The 19,400-nt window shown below is 46.2% G+C and overlaps 1 protein-coding gene across 2 annotated transcripts in view; it reads right to left on the reverse strand.

Moving 5' to 3' along the window:
* The window catches only part of pomt2 (protein-O-mannosyltransferase 2), a 217,352-nt gene that overhangs the window by 110,318 nt on the left and 87,634 nt on the right, over positions 1–19,400 (reverse strand). For both annotated transcript variants that reach the window (XM_060828634.1, XM_060828633.1), the window contains exon 13: positions 17,403–17,554. In XM_060828634.1, the coding sequence (XP_060684617.1) occupies positions 17,403–17,554 (152 nt within the window). The remainder of the gene's footprint in view (positions 1–17,402; positions 17,555–19,400) is intronic.

Genomic DNA, 19,400 nt, shown 5'->3' on the forward strand with positions numbered 1-19,400 from the left:
TCACACGACCCTTTCCTCCCTGCCTGACAGGTACATATTTATCAAGGACACTCAATAGTTGCTCCTTGAACAAGCTCCACATATCGATTGCACCCTTCCCTTGAAGCCTACTTTTCCAAGCCACGCATCCTAAGTCATGCCTCACCGCATCATAATTTCCCTGCCCCCAGCTATAACTCTTGCCCTGTAGTGCACACTTATCCCTCTCCATCACTAGAGTAAAAGTCACCGAATTGTGGTCACTGTCCCCAAAGTGCTCACCTACCTTCAATTCTAACACCTGGCCTAGTTCGTTACCCAGAACCAAATCCAGTATGGCCTCACCTCTTGTTGGCCTATCTACATATTGTGTCAGGAAACCCTCCTGCACACATTGGACAAACATCGACCCATCGAGCTATAGCTTTCCCAGTCAACATCTGGAAAGTTAAAGTCCCCCATAACAACCACCCTATTACTTTCACTCTTCTCCTGAATCATCTTCGCAATCCTTTCTTCTACCTCTCTAGGACTATTAGGAGGCCTGTAGAAACCTCCTAACAGGGTGACCTCACCTTTCCTATTTCTAACCTCAGCCCAAACTACCTCAGATGGCGAGTCTTCATCCATCGTCCTTTCCACTGCTGAACTATTATCTTTGACAAGCAATGCCACACCTCCCCCTCTTTTACCCCCACCTCTGACCCTACTAAAACATTTAAACCCTGGAACCTGCAACAACCATTCCTGTCCCTGTTCTACCCATGTCTCCGTAATAGCCACAACATCGAAATCCCAGGTACCAACCCATGCTGCAAGTTCACCTATCTTATTTTATACTTCTCGCATTGAAGTATACACACTTCAAGCCACCTTCCTGTTTACAGGCACCCTCCTTTGAGATTGATGCCATGTTCCTAACCTCCCTACACTCCAGGTCCTGCACCCTAAAGCTACAGTCTAGGTTCCCATGCCCCTGCAGAGTTAGTTTAAACCCCCCCCAAAGAGCACTAGCAAACCTCCCCCCAAGGATACTGGTGCCCCTCAGGTTCAGCAAGCACTGATTCCCATATTTAGTTTTCAGGAGAGGACCTACACTAATCAATCATAATCCATGTGATATGTTGTTCAAATGAGGAGTTGGCAAAAAAAGTGCCTGTGGCTTTCCTACCATTTGACACGCATGACCACAAATTTAACCACATCCTTGTGCTGCCAGGCCAATAGAAATGCTTTTGAACCTTAGCCTGAGTCTTCCTCACACCGAGGTGACCTTCTACTGGTAATTCATGTGCTACCTGTAACACTTCAAGTCTCTATGCTTCCAGGAACACAATCTGATGGACTTTGGCCCACTTCTCCTCTGCACTCAGCTGCCGTGGTTTCCATTTCCATTCTATCTTTAAGATAATAACCCTCAGGAATACATTGATTTCTTTTCTGAGTATGCATCAATGTATTGTCTTATTCTGCTGTAAGGAGGAGAAAGTGAGGACTGCAAATGCTGGAGATCAGAGCTGAAAATGTGTTGCTGGAAAAGTGCAGCAGGTCAGGCAGCATCCAAGGAGCAGGAGAATCGACGTTTCGGGCATGAGCCCTTCTTCAGGAATGAGGAAAGTGTGTCCAGCAGGCTAAGGTAAAAGGTAGGGAGGAGGGACTTGGAAATGTGACAGGAGGAAGGTGGTCAAGGTGAGGGAGATAGGCCGGAGTGGGGTGGGGATGGAGACGTCAAGAAGAAGATTGCAGGTTAGGAAGGCGGTGCTGAGTTCGAGGGATTTGACTGAGACAAGGTGGGGGGGGAGGGGAAATGAGGAAACTGGAGAAATCTGAGTTCATCCCTTGTGGTTGGAAGGTTCCTAGGCGGAAGATGAGGCGCTCCTCCTCCAGCCGTCGTGTTACTATGGTCTGGCGATGGAGGAGTCCAAGGACCTGCATGTCCTTGGTGGAGTGGGAGGGGGAGTTGAAATATTGAGCCACGGGGTGGTTGGTCCGGGTGTCCCGGAGGTGTTCTCTGAAACGTTCCGCAAGTAGGCGTCCTGTCTCCCCAATGTAGGGGAGGCCACATCGGGTGCAGCTAATGCAGTAAATGATGTGTGTGGAGGTGCAGATGAATTTGTGGCGGATACGGAAGGATCCCTTGGAGCCTTGGAGGGAAGTAAGGGGGAGGTGTGGGCTCAAGTTTTGCATTTCTTGTAGTTGCAGGGGAAGGTGCCAGGAGTGGAAATTGGGTTGGTGGGGGGTGAGGGAGTCACGGAGGGAGTGGTCTTTTCGGAATGCTGATGGGGAGGGAAATATATCTCTGGTGGTGGGGTCGGTTTGGAGGTGGCGGAAATGACAACAGATGATACAATGTATACGGAGGTTGGTGGGGTGGTAGGTGAGGACCAGTGGGGTTCTGTCCTGGTGGCGGTTGGAGGGGCAGGGCTCAAGGGCGGAGGAGCGGGAAGTGGAGGAGATGTGGAGGGCATCGTCGATCACGTCTGGGGGGAATCTGCGGTCTTTGAAGGAGGAGGCCATCTGGGTTGTATGGTATTGGAACTGGTCCTCCTGGGAGCAGATGCAGCGGAGACGAAGGAATTGAGAATATGGGATGGAGTTTTTACAGGGGGCAGGGTGGGAGGAGGTATAGTCCAATAGCTGTGGGAGTTGGTTGGTTTATAGTAAATGTCCGCGTTGATTCAGTCGCCCGAGATAGAAATGGAAAGGTCTAGGAAGGGGAGGGAGGAGTCTGAGACGGTCCAAGTAAATTTGAGGTCGGGGTGGAAGGTGTTGGTGAAGTGGATGAACTGTTCAACCTCCTCGTGGGAGCACGTGGCAGCACCAATACAGTCATCAATGTAGCGATGACTTGCATTCTGTTCTAAGTCCATCAGCCCTTCAGGATCAAACACTTCTGCCAGACTCTCTTCCTATTCAAGATTTTCCTGCACCATTATATCAAACAGGGTGTCCACTAATGAACCTAACTCCTTTGACTTTCTCTTTAGTGTTTGCTTCGTGCTGTGATTTATGATAACGGAATCTGGTTACTGGAGTCTGGAAAAATTCCAGGGTACTTTTCTCTTAACTCCTCAGTTCCCTGGCCTTCCTTTGGCTTGTCCACAACTAGGGGTGTTACTCTCACCCTGGATCCTGCTAAATTGCTCCCAAGAACACACTGCATTCCTGGGGCTGACACTTTGTCAATCACTCTCACAGTTACATCCTCGGTCAGGATTTGGCTCTCCAACATGATCTCACACAGGGAAATGTTAAATTTCTGTCCAACTATTCCACAAATTGCCACGACCTCAGGCAACATGTCAAAAAGAGTGAAAATACATTCATCTCTTACAATTAGGGACTGATCATATCCTGCATCTCTCGATTCTAACTTGTTTCCCTTCTCCCCCTGTTCTTCCCCAATAAACTTCATAAAGACTTCATCTCTGTGGGTAGAGATCAGGCACTAATTCAATACCTCGCCCCTGCCTTGGCTGTGCACTCTTCTGCAGCTCCTCAACTTTTCCTCGGGTTTCCTTGACTACTTTCATTAATCTCATTGGCGGAGCATCTTTTACCACGTGACTTGCTTCAACGATCAGAACTGTAACTTTACGTGTCCCACCTTGTCACAGTGGAAACACCTGAGGCCTTTCACCTCCTTTTTACACTCTTGGGCTTCTTTTTTCAGGTGAAAACTAGTAAGAGCAACTATTACCAGTGTGTTCTAGTCTTCGTTTTGTTATGTAGGGTCTCCCCTTCTCCCAATTCCTATCCTTTCCTGGACAAAATCCTTGCCAGAACGTAAACTTTGCCTTCTGCCCCAATGCACACTGATCCGCCATCTCTGCCACTCTTCTCACTTCTTCAACCTTCTCTTCATCCACATGAATCATCTCTGGAACTGAGTTTCTTTAACTCCTCCAGCTGAATAATCTCTCAGAGCCTCATAGGTCTTACCTATTTTCTTGCCTTTCCTGACTAATTCGCAACTTCTGAGGTTCAAATTCTCTCTCCCTCTTTGCTCAGCTAAGAACCTTCTCTCCCTTGCTTTTTCCCCTCTCTCTCTCTCTCTCCCCTAAATTGCAATTGAAGAAAATTGAGTTAAGGTTTTCTAACTCTACTGCATTTGTCTCTTTCATTGATACACCTAATTGCCTAACCAGCTCCATTATAATTTCAGCTTTCCTTTTGTCCCTGATTAACCCAATTCTAACCGATTTGCTAATTCTAAAAGTATGTCCTTCCTTTATAAAACTTTCTTGGCAAATGTGGGAAGCATCTTCAAACCCCAGAACCTTATTAGCAACCTTAAGAGCCATTTCTCTCAATTTTCACTTAAACAACTGAAACTAAACAAACTGTTTCGCCTACATTCTCTTTAAAGGTCTAGGACACTAATTTGCAAATGTTTAAATCTGCTGGGTTCTTTCATATCCCACATCTGTCCAAGTCTCAGATTGGATCTGGTTAAGCCTGTCCAAATCTATCCAAATCTTGGACCAGAGTCCTCAAACTGTTACAACACGGCGGTGAACCCTTCTGTTAATTAAACCAAACACCCAGAAAAACTCACCAGGCCTCAATCTGTTAAAATAGGAGCGACAGTGAACTTCCAAATTCCACTATCTAAAATAATATCAATTTATTCTAACTCTGAAAGTGAACATTAAACAACAACTATTCACAACTCTAAGCCCCCTTTTCGCTAAACAACTTATTAGCTGTCTGCAACTCTAAACAATATACTGTTCCAGTAAGATACTTACTAAAATTACATAGGCGTAATTTCAAAACCACGCAGCAACTATTGTCTTCAGTGTCTATCTTCTAGCTGAACATCTCCCTGGGTCGTCTGCTTTCTTTTTACTATGAATATGTTTCATATGAAAAGGTACCTCTGATAAAGAATAATTCCTAATTCCTTGGAGGTGTGTTGATGGGAGTTGCTCGGTCTCCAATTTTTGAAATGCCTGCACTTTTATATCCCCAACATCGGATCATCTCATTGGTACAATGTTGGCAAAACAATAAATTCAAACTCGATCGGGTTTTAGTATCCTGAGGCATAATTTTCGAATTGTTGTCAAAACAACATCAACTCCAGTATCTATTTCATTAACAAAATGTTATATATTTTCAATTTTCCAGTACACTGAGATTGTCATCTAGTCATATACACAGGTACTTGTAACTTCTCAGTTCAAAACAGCATTCACACTCTCTTAAAGGTACAGTACGTGCCTTCACCTTCATAACACTCAAATTTCCCACATTATTGAACAGATGACAGTATTGCAATTGTATTGGAACAACTTGGCTAGACAGGCAAGTCCTGGAGCTCAAATCCGTGTCACCAACCATTTCTTGATTCCTTAAAATAAATTGAGTTGGTTGAAGACTGGTATCTGGGATACTGGGAACTACTGGGGGAGGCAGAGATGGCTCATCCACTTGGTACTTCTGGCTAAAGATTGTTGCGAATGCTTTAGCTTTATCTTTTGCACTGATGTGCAGTGCTCTTCTATCACTGAAGACGGCAAAAGTTGTGCAGCCTCCCCCTCCAGTGAATTATTTAACTGTCCACCACCATTCACTACTGGATGTGGCAGGATTACAGGGTTTAGATCTGATCCATTGGCTGTGGAGTAGCTTAATTCTTTCATTTGCAGCTTATGCTTTTTGGCACACATGCAATCCTGTTGGGCATCTTTACTAGGTGGGACCTCATTCAAAGTTTGGGAGAAAATTTGTAGCTCGGGTGCTCGTTGTTGTGGTTCTGTTCGCCAAGCTGGGAATTTGTGTTGCAGACGTTTCGTCCCCTGTCTAGGTTACACCCTCAGTGCTTGGGAGCCTTCTGTGAAGCGCTTCTGTGATGTTTCCTCCAGCATTTTTATAGTGATTCGTACCTGCCGCTTCCAGTTGTCAGTTCCAGCTGTCTGCTGCAGTGGCCGGTATATTGGGTCCAGGTCGATGCACTTATTGATTGAATCTATGGATGAGTTCCATGCCTCTAGGAATTCCCTGGCTGTTCTCTGTTTGGCTTGTCCTATAATAGTAGTGTTGTCCCAGTCGAATTCATGTTACTTTGTACAAAATCCCATGCAAGGACTGCACAAACACTACACAGGACAAACAGGAAGACAGGTAATGATCCATATCCATGAACACCAACTAGCCACAAAACGACACGACCAGCTATCCTTAGTAGCCACACATGCAGATGACAAGCAACATGAGTTTGACTGGGACAACACTATTATTATAGGACAAGCCAAACAGAGAACAGCCAGGGAATTCCTAGAGATTCAATCAATAAGCACATCGACCTGGACCCAATATACCGGCCACTGCAGTGGACAGCTGGAACTGACAACTGGAAGCGGCAGATACAAACCACTACAAATGCCGGAGGAAAGATCACAGAAGCGCTTCACAGGAGGCTCCCAAGCACTGAGGATGTCACCTAGACAGGGGACAAAACGTCTGCAACACAAATTCCCAGCTCGGCGAATGGGACCTCATTTTCAGGGAAGCTCCTGGCATGCCTTCCTGCACTGTCCATTGAACCAAGTTGATTCCCTGGCTTGTTCGTAATGGCTCAGTGGGGCATATGTTGGACATTAGGTTGCAGATTACATTGGAATATAGTTCTGATGCTGTTGATGGTCCACAGCACATCATGGATGCCCAGGCTGGAGTAGCTTGATCTGTTCAAAGTTTGTCTCATTATCACTGTGATAGTGCCACACAGTATGATGGAGAGTATTCTCAATCTGAAGGTGGGACTTCACTTACACAAGAACGGTGTAGTGGTCACTCTTACTAATACTTTCACAGACAGATGCATTTAACCGGCAGATTGATAAGGAAGAGGTCAAGGGCATCTTTCCTTCACCACCTGCCACAAACCCAATATCTCAGCTATGACCTTTACAACCTGACCAGCTCAATCAGTGGTGCTCCCGCCCAGCCATCTGTGGTGGTGCATACTGAAATCCTCTACCCAAAGTACCCAACTTGGTGCCTCTGCCGTCCTCAGTGCTTCCTCCAAGTGTCATTTAATATGGAGGAATACTGATTAATCGGCTGAGGAAACACAGTATAATGTTGCTCATGCCTCATGTTCCCACAAAGTTTTGCATTATCTGAAGACAAAACAATGTCACATTTGGTTCCCCTATCTAAACAATTTGATATATATACAGCTGGGGTTCAAGAACTGAACCTTGTGATACTCTCCTGGTCACAGCTTGCCAAAGCAAGAATGATCCATTTATTGCTGCTGTTCACTGAGTCTGCTGTCTAACCTGCACTCCATTACAGTCTATTGCACCAATCCTATGTGCTTTAATTTTGTTTAGCAACTTCCTGCATAGGAAGCCTGCTGCTGCATGGATTGCAATGCATGACCATTACAAAACTGCAGGACATTTAAAGAAAAACATTATACAGCCAAGAAAAGAAATGTTTAATAGAATAATAAATTAAGGGAACTACAAATAGGCCTTTTGGTCTACCACATCTATGCCCACCAACAAACACCAAACAAAACTAATCCCATTTATTCACATTTGGTCCATTACCAACCATGCCCTCACATTTTAGATGCTCATCTAGTTGCTTCTCAAGTGTTGAGAGAGTGCTTGCTATCACTAGCCTCTGATGCAGCACATTCCTTTTATTTACCAGCCTCTGGGTGAATTTGTTTTTTTTTCTCAAATCTGCTTGAAACCACTTACTCTTCACCTTAAACCTGTGCAATTTCATCTTAGACATGTCTCCCTTGTTGATGAGATTCTCACAATTTCCTATCTATGTCTCTTGTAATTCTGTATACCTCAATCAGATCCCACCTCAATCTCCTCTGCTTCAAGAAGAACAAACACAGCCCATCCAGTCTCTCCTCCGAACTAAGACTTTCCATCCCAGGCAACATCCTGGACACCCTCTCCAGTACAATTAGTGTGGTGACCAAAGCTGCACACAGTATCCCATCAGTGGCCTAACCAAGGCTTTATGAAATTGTGGCCTAACCAGACTTCCTTGTTCCTATATACCATACCCCAGCGAATGAACGCAAATATCCTTATATGCTTTAGTCACTCAAAGTCCCTTGGTTCCTCAACACTCTCTGGGGACTGACCATTCGTTGTGTATAGGGTAAAAAACAAGGACTGCAGATGCTGGAAACCAGAGTCTACATTAGAGTGGTGCTGGAAAAGCAAGCAGTTCAGGCAGCATCCGAGGAGCAGGAAAATCAACGTTTCAGGCAAAAGCCCTTCATAGGAATACAGGCAGAGCACCTGAAGGGTGGAGAGATAAATGAGAGGAGGGTGGGGGTGGGGACAAAAAAAGCATGAATGGGGGAGGGGATGAAGATGACAGGTTGGGAGGGAGAGTGGAGAGGTGGTAAAGAAGATAGGCAGGTAGGACAAGTCATGAGGACAGTGCTGAGTTGGAAGGTTGGAACTGGGATGAGGTGGGGGAAAGGGAAATGAGGAATCTGTTGAAGTCCACATTGATGCTCTGGGGTTGAAGTGTTCCGAGGCGGAAGATGAGGCGTTCTTCCTCCAGGCGTCTGGTGGTGAGGGAGTGCCGATGAAAGAGGCCCAGGACCTCCATGTCCTCGGCTGAGTGGGAGGGGGAGTTGAAATGTTGGGCCACAGGGCGGTGTGGTTGATTGGTGCGGGTGCCCCAGAGATGTTCCCTTAAGCGCTCTGCTAGGAAGCATCCAGAGCTTCCCAACGTAGAGGAGACTGCATCGGGAACAACGGATACAATAAATGATATTAGTGGATGTGCAGGTAAAGGTTTAATGGATGTGGAAGGCTCGTTTAGGGCCTTGGATACAGGTGAGGGAGGAGGTGTGGGCACAGGTTTTGCAATTCCTGCAGTGGCAGGGGAAGGTGCCAGGACGGGAGGGTGGGTTGTAGGTGAGCGTGGACCTGACCAGGTAGTCACGGAGGGAACAGTCTTTGCAGAAGGCGGAAAGGGTTGGGTAGGGAAATATATCCCTGGTGGTGGGGTCCGTTTGGAGGTGGCGGAAATGTCGGCGGATGATTTGGTTTATGCAAAGGTTGGTAGGGTGGAAGGTGAGCACCAGGGGCGTTCTGTCCTTGTTACGGTTGGAGGGGTGGGGTCTGAGGGCGAAGGTGCGGGATGTGGACGAGATGCATCGGAGGGCATATTTAACCATGTGGGAAGGGAAAATGCGGTCTCTAAAGGAGGCCATCTGGTGTGTTCTGTGGTGGAACTGGTCCTCCTGGGAACAGATACAGCGGAGGAGGAGGAATTGGGAATACGGGATGGCATTTTTGCAGGAGGTAGGGTGGGAAGAGGTGTAATCCAGGTAGCTGTGGGAGTTGGTGGGTTTGTAAAAAGTATCGGTGTCAAGTCGGTTGTCATTAATGGAGATGGAGAGGTCCAGGAAGGGGAGGGAGGTGTCAGAGATGGTCCAGGTAAATTTAAGGAATGTGCAATGCTGTCATCAATGTAACGGAGGAAGAGGGGGGGGGGGGTAGTGCCGGTGTAATTACGGAAGATGGACTGTTCTACGTAGCCAACAAAGAGACAGGCATAGCTGGGGCCCATACAGATGCCCATGGCTCCCCCTTTGGTCTGGAGGAAGTGGGAGGATTCAAAGGAGAAATTGTTAAGGGTGAGGACCAGTTTGGCCAAATGAATGAGAGTGTCGGTGGAAGGGTACTGTTGGGGATGTCTGGAGGGGAAAAAATGGAGGGCTTGGAGGCCCTGGTCATGGCAGATGGAGATGTAGAGGGATTGGATATCCATGGTGAAGATGAGGCATTGGGGGCTGAGGAAACGGAAGTCTTGGAGGATGTAGAGGGCGTTGGTGGTGTCTTGAACGTTATGTGGGGAGTTCCTGGACTAGGGGGATAGGACAGTGTCGAGGCAGGTATAAATGAGTTCAGTGGGGCAGGAGCATGCTGAGACAATGGGTCGGCCAGGGTGCTCAGGCTTGTGGATCTTGGGCAGGGGGTAGAACCAGGCAGTGCAGGGTTCCCGAAGCTGTGGGTGGGAGATCCCATGACATTGGAAGCTGTGGGTGGGAGAGACTACAGTCAGCCCTGCCTCAGCTGAGGGCCACACTCTCTCAGAATTGCAAAGGACCCCTTCTGTACTACATCCTCAGGAGAATTCATACTCTCAACAAACAGTATTTCAACTCCATCTCAAACATCATAAACTGTAAGTACAACAAACTTTTATCTACCCACCTCCATAACCAGCACTCCTCAAACATTCCAGTAGATTCCCCTGACCTCTGGAACTGCTCGGAAGCCATTAGCCATGCGGCTGGTACAGCCACCACCCCAACACTGATTGATGACGTCACTTCCACCCCCATCATGGCCACTTCCACAGCCAGTTCCGCCCCTCACAATTCCTCGTGCACTGCACATGACATCACTTCTGCCCCTCACATCATCGCTGATGTCACATGCTCAGTGACTTCTGCACTCCCTCCACTGCCGTGTTTGCCACCACTTCAACCTCCACCAACGCCACTCACCTGCTGAGACGCCCCCCACAGATGCCACTGTCACCATCCCCACCCCCCAGAACCCTGAGGGGAACACCACCCCTGCTCATGATTCCACCCCCACTCCCCCCACCACCACACCCACTCCAGTTACCAGCCCCGCCCCCACTCCCAGTTCCACACCCATACCACCACCCCTCCAGACCTCCCCCTCACTGAGGACGAACGATCAGTCCTCAGCAAAGGACTCACCTTCATCCCCCTCCGCCCATGCTTCAATGAATTTAATACACGCCGTGACGTTGAACACTTCTTCCGTCGCCTCCGCCTCTAAGTTTACTTTCACAATCAGGATTCCCACCCACCTTCCGAGGACCCCTTCGCCCACCTCCAACACACTGCATCCACCTGGACACCCCGTGCTGGCCCATTACCCGTCCTCAACCTCTTCATTTGCAACTGCCGCCGGGACATTAACTACCTCAACCTGTCTACCCCCTCCCCACTCAAACCTCTCACCCTCAACGCACATCCCTTCACTCCCGTCCACTCCCGACCTCACCATCAAGCCAGCAGACAAAGGGGGCGTCAGTGGTAGTCTGGCGCACTGACTTCTACACCGCTGAAGCCAAACGCCAACTCGAGGACACCTCTTCCGACCGCCCCCTCGACCATGACCCCACCCCCCATCACCAAACCATCATCTCCCAGACCATACAGAACCTCATCACCTCAGGAGATCTCCCACCCACAGCTTCCAACCTCATAGTCCGGGAACCCTGCACTGCCCAGTTCTACCTCCTTCCCAAGATCCACAAGCCTGACCACCCTGGCCGACCCAATGTCTCAGCATGCCCCTGCCCCACTGAACTCATCTCTACCTACCTCGACACTGTCCAATCCCCCCTAGTCCAGGAACTCCCCACATATGTTCAAGACACCAGCCACGCCCTCTACCTCCTCCAAGACTTCCGTTTCCAAGCCCTCCAATGCCTCATCTTCACCATGGATATCCAGTCCCTCTACACCTCCATCTGCCATGACCAGGGCCTCCAAGCTCTGTTTCTTCCTCTCCCAACGTCTCCAACAGTACCCTTCCACCGACACACTCAATCATTTGGCCAGACTAGTCCTCACCCTTAACAATTTCTCCTTCGAATTCTTCCACTTCCTCCAGACCAAAGGGGTAGCCATGGGCACCTGTATGGGCCCCAGCTATGCCTGTCTCTTTGTTGGCTACATAGAACAGTCCATCTTCCGTAATTACACCGGCACCACTCCCCACCTCTTCCTCTGCTACACTGATGACTGCATTGGCGCCATCTCGTGCTCCCACGAGGAGATTGAGCAATTCATCAACTTCAACACATTCCACCCTAACCTTAAATTTACCTGGACCACCTCTGACACCTCCCTCCCCTTCCTAGATCTCTCCATCTCCATTAATGACAACCGACTTGATACCGATACTTTTTACAAACCCGACGACACCCACAGCTACCTGGATTATACCTCTTCCCACTCTACCTCCTGCAAAAATGCCATCCCGTATTCCCAATTCCTCCACCTCTGCCATATCTGCTCCAAGGAGGACCACCACAGAACATATCAGATGGCCTCCTCCTTTAGAGACCACAATTTCCATTCCTACGTGGTTAAAGATGCCCTCCAACGCATCTCGTCCACATCCCACACCTCTGCCCTCAGACCCCACCCCTCCAACCGTAACAAGGACAGAACGACCCTGGTGCTCACCTTCCACCCTACCAACCTTCGCATAAACCAAATCATCCGCCGACATTTCCGCCACCTCCAAACGGACCCCACCACCAGGGATATATTTCCCTCCCCACCCCTTTCCGCCTTCCACAAAGACTGTTCCTCAGTGACTACCTGGTCAGGTCCACACACCCCTGCAACCCATTCATTGTGTATAGCCTCATTAGACATGCCAAAATGCACCATGTTGCACTTAGCAAGATTACAATCCACCTATTTACCAGCTAGTCACCATCATACTGTAGCCTGAAATACTCTTCGGTATCAACACTACCATCAATTTTTGTGTCATTTCCAAAGTTACTAATTATATTCTACATTCACAACCAAGTCACGTAGATACATAAACAGCAAGATCCCAGCACCGATCACTGTGGTACTCAGAGGATGGTACGTACATGGAATGAGCTGCCAGGGGAAGTGGTGGAGGCAAGTACAATTGCAACCTTTAAAAGGCATCTGGATGGGTACATAAATAGTAAGGGTTTGGAGGGATATGGGCCAAGTGTTGGCAGGTGGAACTAGATTGAGTTGGGTTATCTGGTCGGCATGGACAAGTTGGACTGAAGGGTCTGTTTCCGTGTTATACATCTCTATGACTCTATAATCCTTTAGATATCCTCCAGTCATCTGGCATTTCACTTGTGGGCAAAGTATTAAACATCTGCAGCAGGGCCCAAGCAATCTCTTCCCTGAACACCCAAAGCAACCTGGGATATATCCCATCAATTTACCCATATGTACACCAATTAAAACCCCCAACACCTCTTCCTTATGAATCTTTAACTGAAACCCTGGCTACCATGACCTTCTCCTCTTTGAATACAGAAGAGAAGTATTTATTCAAGATATCACCCACATCCACAGGATCCATGCACAAGTTGTCCGTTAATACATCCTAATCTTTCTCTGGTAATCGTTTCATGCTTAACACACTTAGAAAAAGCCATGAGGTTATTCTTGATCTCATCTGCTATTTTGTGGCCCCTCTTTGCATAAAGAAGGACATGAGGAGAGCAATCTCCTCCACTCTGTGTAGCTTTGAAGGGCCTCCCCTGGACATAATGCACAGTTGCTGACATCTGCTTCCTTCTTTATCTTTATCAAGCCCTCAATATTCCTTGACATGCAGAGTCCCCTGGACTTTCTGCCCTTGCTCTTGACTCTTATTGGATCACACTGGCCTTAAACTCCAACTCTAATACTTTAAAAGGCTACCACTTGCCAAATGTACACTTGCCTGCATGAAGCTGCTCCCAATCTATACTTAGACCTTAAGACATCGGAGCAGAAATTAGGCCATTCTAAGCCATCGAGTCAATTCCACCATTCAATCATGGCTAATAGGTTTGTTCAAACCTATTTTCCTACATTCTCCCAGTAACCTTTGGCGGTCAACAATTTAACTCTCTCTGTTTTAAATAATCTCAATGACCTGGCCTCCACAGCCTTCTGTGACAATGAATTCCACAGGTTCATCACTTTCTGGCTAAAGAAGTTTCTCCTTATCTCTGTTCTTAAAGGGTCTTCCCTTTATTCTAAGGCTGTGCTCTCAGGTCCTCATCTGCCCTGTCAATGGAAACATCTTCCCAACATCCACTCTGTCCAGGCCGTTCTGTAAGTTTCAATCAAATCCCTGCTCATCCTTCTCAACTTCATCAAGTATGGTCCCAGAGTCCTCAAACTTTTCTCATATATTAAGCCATTCATTCCTGGATCATTCTCATGAACCTCCTCTGAACACCAAGGCCAATACATCGTTCCTGAGGTATGGGACCCAAAATTGCCCATTGAATGACAACACTATACTTGCTTTTCTAACTAACGACTCAATCTGCAAGTTTACCTTAAGAGAAACCTGGACAGGGACTCCCAAATGCCTTTGCACTTCAGATTTCTGAATTTTCTCCCCATTTAGAAAATAGTTCATGCCTCCATTCTTCCTACCCAATTACATGACCTCACACTTTCCCATGGTGTATTTCATTTGCTACTTCATCTCCCTACTCTAACTTGTCTAAATCTTTCTGCAGGCTCCCCAGCTCCTCAATACCATCTGTCCCTCCACCTATCTTTGTACCATCTGCAAACTTAGCCCAAATTCCCTCAGTTCCTTCATCCAGATCATAAATGTACAAAGTAAAAGGTTGTGGTTCCAACACCAATTCTTGTGGAATACTCAAACTTCCATCGGCTTCCATCCTGAGAAGGACCCCTTTATCCCCACTCTGCCTTCTGCCAGACGGCCAAGCTTCTATCCATCCTATTACTCTGTTTCTAACACCATAGGCCCTTCTCTTATTCTGCAATCTCCTGTGCAGCAGCTTTTCAAAGGCCTTCTGGAAGTCCAGATAGATAATACCCATTGGCTCTCCTTGGTGGAACCTGTTCGTTACCTCCTCAAAGAAATCTAACAGATTGGTCAGGCACAACCTCCCCTTGATGAAACCATGCTGACTTTGTCCTGTTGCACAAGGCATTTCTAAGTATACAGAAATGTCATTCTTCACAATGGACTCCAAAATCTTACCAATAACTGAGGTCAGGCTAATTTGCCTATAATTTCCCATCTTTTGCCTTACTCCCTTCTTAAACAGAGAGGGTTACATTAGTAATTTTCCACTCCTCTGGGATCTTCCCAGAGGAGTGGTATGTGAAAGATAACGACTAAAGCCTCCATTATCTCTTCAGCTATCTCCTTCAGAACTCTAAGGTGTAGCCCATCTCGTATCCACTTGCAGACCTTACAGTTTTTCTCGCACCTTCTCCTTCATAATGGCTATCATACTCATCTCTGTGCTTCCAAACTCTCTTGAATTTTTGAGATATTGCTCGTGCCTTCCATGGTGAAGACTGATGCAAAGTATTTATTCAATTCCTCGGCCATTTGTTTCCCATTACTACTTCTCCAGCATAATTTTCCAGTGACCCATTATCCAATTTTCCCTGTCTTTTGCCCTTTGTATATACCTAAAGAAACGCTTGCAATCTTTCCTAATATTAGTGGCTAGCTCACCCTTTTATTTAATCTTCTCCATCCTTACTTCTTTCCTCGTTGTCCTGTTGGCCTTGTAACTTTCTCAATCCGCAGGTTTCCCTATCCTCTGGCTTCCCACTGCGCTTCACCACATTGTATACTTTCTCTTTTGCTCTTATGTTGTCCCTGACTTCCCTGGTTAGCCATGGTTGCCTCATCCTCCTCGTACCATGCTTCTTCTGCCTCAGAATGAATTTTGCCTGTGTTTCTTGACTTACTCCCAGAAACTCCTGCCAATACTGTTCCACTATCTTTTCTGTGGGCTCCTCTCCCAGTCAATTCTGGTCAGCTCCTCCCTCATGACTCTGTAGTTGCCTTTATTCAGCTCTAAGGAGAAAGTGAGGACTGCAGATGCTGGAGATCAGAGCTGAAAAACGTATTGCTGAAAAAGCGCAGCAGTTCAGGCAGCATCCAAGGAGCAGGAGAATCGACATTTCGGGCATAAGGCCTTCTTCGGGATTCCTGAAGAAGGGCTTAATGCCCGAAACATCGATTCTCCTGCTCCTTGGATACTGCCTGACCTGCTGCTGCGCTTTTCCAGCAACACATTTTTCAGCTTTATTCAGCTGTAATACATGTGATTCTACCTTCTCCCTCTCTCAAACTGCAGAGTAACTTCAGTTAGATTATGGTCAATATGATTTTCCCAGTCCACCTGCATAACGAAATCTCCCACGATCACTATAACGTTGCCTTCTTATACACCTTTTCCATCTTTTGGTGTATCTTATCCCCAGCTCCTGACTACTGTTTAGAGGCCTGTAGATTATTCTCATCTTGGTTCTTTTACCTTTGTGATTCCACAACTATACCTCCACAGATTTTAATCATCTGACCCTACTTTGTTTATTGCTATTGATTTATTTTTTGTCAGATCTTGTCTAATGATATTGAAATTAGTCTTCCCCCAGTTTAGCCACTTCACTCAGCTCACCCACTGAAACTTCAGTCGCTTGAAGGCTTCATTCCTGAAGGTTTGGTCCAGCACTGCCCTATCTCTAGGTAGCTGACTGAACAAGCTCTCCTGGATCAACTTTAAAATCCCAACCCTTCTCATCCTTTCACATTCAGATACTCCCAGTTAATGTTAGTAAAGTTGAAATCCTCTCCAAATATAATGCTGTTTCTCTGACACCTTTCAGCGATTTGTCTATGTGTCTGCTCTTCTCTTCCTCCATCCCCCACTACACCATCCCCTGTTGTGACGCCTGTAGTTGAATCACAGCAAGGTAATTGCCCCTTTTTGATTTTTAAGCCCTTACCAAATAGCCTCACTTGAAGACCTACCCAGGATGTCATCCCTCATTCCTGTAGTGATAGTTCCTTTTATCAATAATCCAACGGCCTGACATCACTTACTTGCCTGAAAAATGTGTTGCTGGTTAAAGCACAGCAGGTCAGGCAGCATCCAAGCAACAGGAAATTCGACGTTTCGGGCCAGAGCCCTTCATCAGGAATCATCCTGATGAAGGGCTCTGGCCCGAAACGTCGAATTTCCTGTTCCTTGGATGCTGCCTGACCTGCTGTGCTTTAACCAGCAACACATTTTTCAGCTCTGATCTCCAGCATCTGCAGACCTCACTTTTAACTTGAATCTCTTACTTGCCCACCACTTCACACTTGGAACTTCCATAACCTGGAATGTTGAGCTGCTAGCCCTTCAACTTTGTCTCAGCATTTCTCAGCAATAACATTTAATTCTGACAGAGATTTTCAAGATCATGAGTGACTGGATAGACTAGGTAGGGAGAAATTGTTCCTACTCACAAAAGGAATGAAGGGGACATAGATGTCAAGTGTTCTGAAAAAGAAAGCACAGATGAAACGAGGAAACATTCTTCACACATATAGTGAATAGTTAGGGTATGGACTACACTGCCTGCAAGTCTGGTGGAGACTGGTTCAATTGAGGCAATCAAGAGGGATTATTTCGATTAAAATAATGTTCAAGTGTATGGGGAAAAAACATGACATTGGCATGACAGGTGATAGAGCTCATTTAACTAGCCAGTGAGACACAATGGGTTGAATGGCCACCTCCTGCACCATAACATTTCTGTGATTTCATAAAATCAAAAGCTCATGGTTCACTTACTTGAATCAAGCAACAATACTCACCACTTGGGCAAGGTTTTCCCAGAGGAATACAAGACACAGCCAGTTGCCACATGGATTAATCGAATTTTACTTCTGAGAACTTTAATCAGATCCCCATTCTGTCCCCCAACCACCTCAATTCTCCAGAAGTCATTTGAATCTCCAGTTCCATTCTGCAAACAAATAAACAGCATCAACGATCAGAAGCAGTTATTTCCTTACCCTAAACATCACTACATTACCAAAGAGAACCAAGGGTCACCTAGGTTACGTTCTACCACCTGCAAGTTGCATGATATAACAATAATGAAATATGATTAATACTTATTAATGATTTAACAACAGACCCAGACACCATAAGATCATAATAAGACCACAAGATGTCAGAGAAGGAGGCCATTCAGCCAATCAAGTCCACTCCACCACTCAATGAGATCGTGACTGATCTGATCATCCTCAACTCCACTTTCTTGCCTTTTCCCCATAACACACTTGACTTCCTTCCTGATTATCTATCTCAGTTTGAATACAGAGGAACCTCGATTATCTGATTACCAATTATCTGAAAATCAGATCATCTGAACAGAATCTGAAGGTCCCGTGAAACCATTATAACAAAGTGGTGTCACCATCGCATCTTTTGTTAACAGTACAGGGTAAATGAGGGTTACCTGCACTGAAGAAGATCTGCAAATGTTGCATGAAAGAGATGTTAATGATACTGGTGCAACAATCTCAGTCAGTCAAATGTAGCAGAGTTAAAATAATTTTAACCGATAATGGTGCAACTTTAATTTAACTGATGAATACAGGGGGTACTTGCACTGAAGATGATGATGACTGCAGCAGAGATATTAATGACACTGGTGCAACAATCTTATTCATTCAATTGTCGCAGTGTTGAAAGAATTTTAACACATGAAAATGACTGACATGCTGAAGGATTTAAAATGCATGACAAAATCAGTGGCGTCTTCATTCCCTCGACGACTTTTTTCTGAGTTCGCATTTGGTGTAACTATTCGAGTTTGTTGCACGTACTTACCACGTCTGTGAGGAAAAAGTGGACCACAGTGACAACTGAACAGAAAAGTGAGATTTTACATTCTGGATCATGGTGAAAAGGCATCGAAGATTGCACAGGAGTACAACATTGGAATAGCAACCGCATCCGACATTAGGAAAGCAAGACCAACGATTGAGAAATTCATCAGCCAAAGTGACACAGCAAATGCTCTAAAAAGAAAATCCATGAAGCCAGCAAAGGATGAGCAACTCGACCAAGCTGTATTTTTGTGGCTTTCACAGCAGTGTGAAAAGGGAATTCCCATATCTGGCCCGACGATACTCGAAAAAGCTGTCAATTTCCAAGAACTCCTCCATACCGGTGATACAGTGTATCATTGGGCTGTTTACAGTGCTTCAAACATCGTTATGGCATTAGGCAACTCAGCATTCTTGGAGAGCAGACATCTGTGGATGGCAGCACCATGAAAGGCTATAGATTGAAACTGCAATCTGTCATTAATGAAGGAAAGTGTGAACCTGAACAACTGTACAATGCTGATGAAAGTGGATTGTTCTGGCGTGCACTGCCGGATAAACATTTGCGTCCAGCGCGGAAAAGCAGTTGTCGGGACATAAAATGCAGAAGGTTCAGAACACAATTTGCCCTCGTGTCTATGCCACCTGCACTCAGAAGTTACTGCGTGTCTGCATTGGGCGATGTGCTAATCCACATTTGCTTCAAGAACTGTGACAAGAACTCTTTTCCAGTGAAGCACAAAAGCACAAAATAAGGCATGAATGACCTGTCCACTTTTCTCATCTTGGTTCCATGAAGATTTTGTACTTCCTGTCAGATCATATTTGCCAAGTGCTGGACTCGACCAACGTTGACAACATGGGGGTACACACTGTGAAAGGCAGCCAGTTACAATCAGCAGACAGAGCTGTCAAGTGTTTGTTTTTACCACGCAACACCATTTCAAGGTTACAGCCTTGTACCAGGGAATCATT

This window comes from Hemiscyllium ocellatum, chromosome 8 (genome assembly GCF_020745735.1).
Source record: "Hemiscyllium ocellatum isolate sHemOce1 chromosome 8, sHemOce1.pat.X.cur, whole genome shotgun sequence".
Classification (NCBI taxonomy): Eukaryota; Metazoa; Chordata; class Chondrichthyes; order Orectolobiformes; family Hemiscylliidae; genus Hemiscyllium; species Hemiscyllium ocellatum.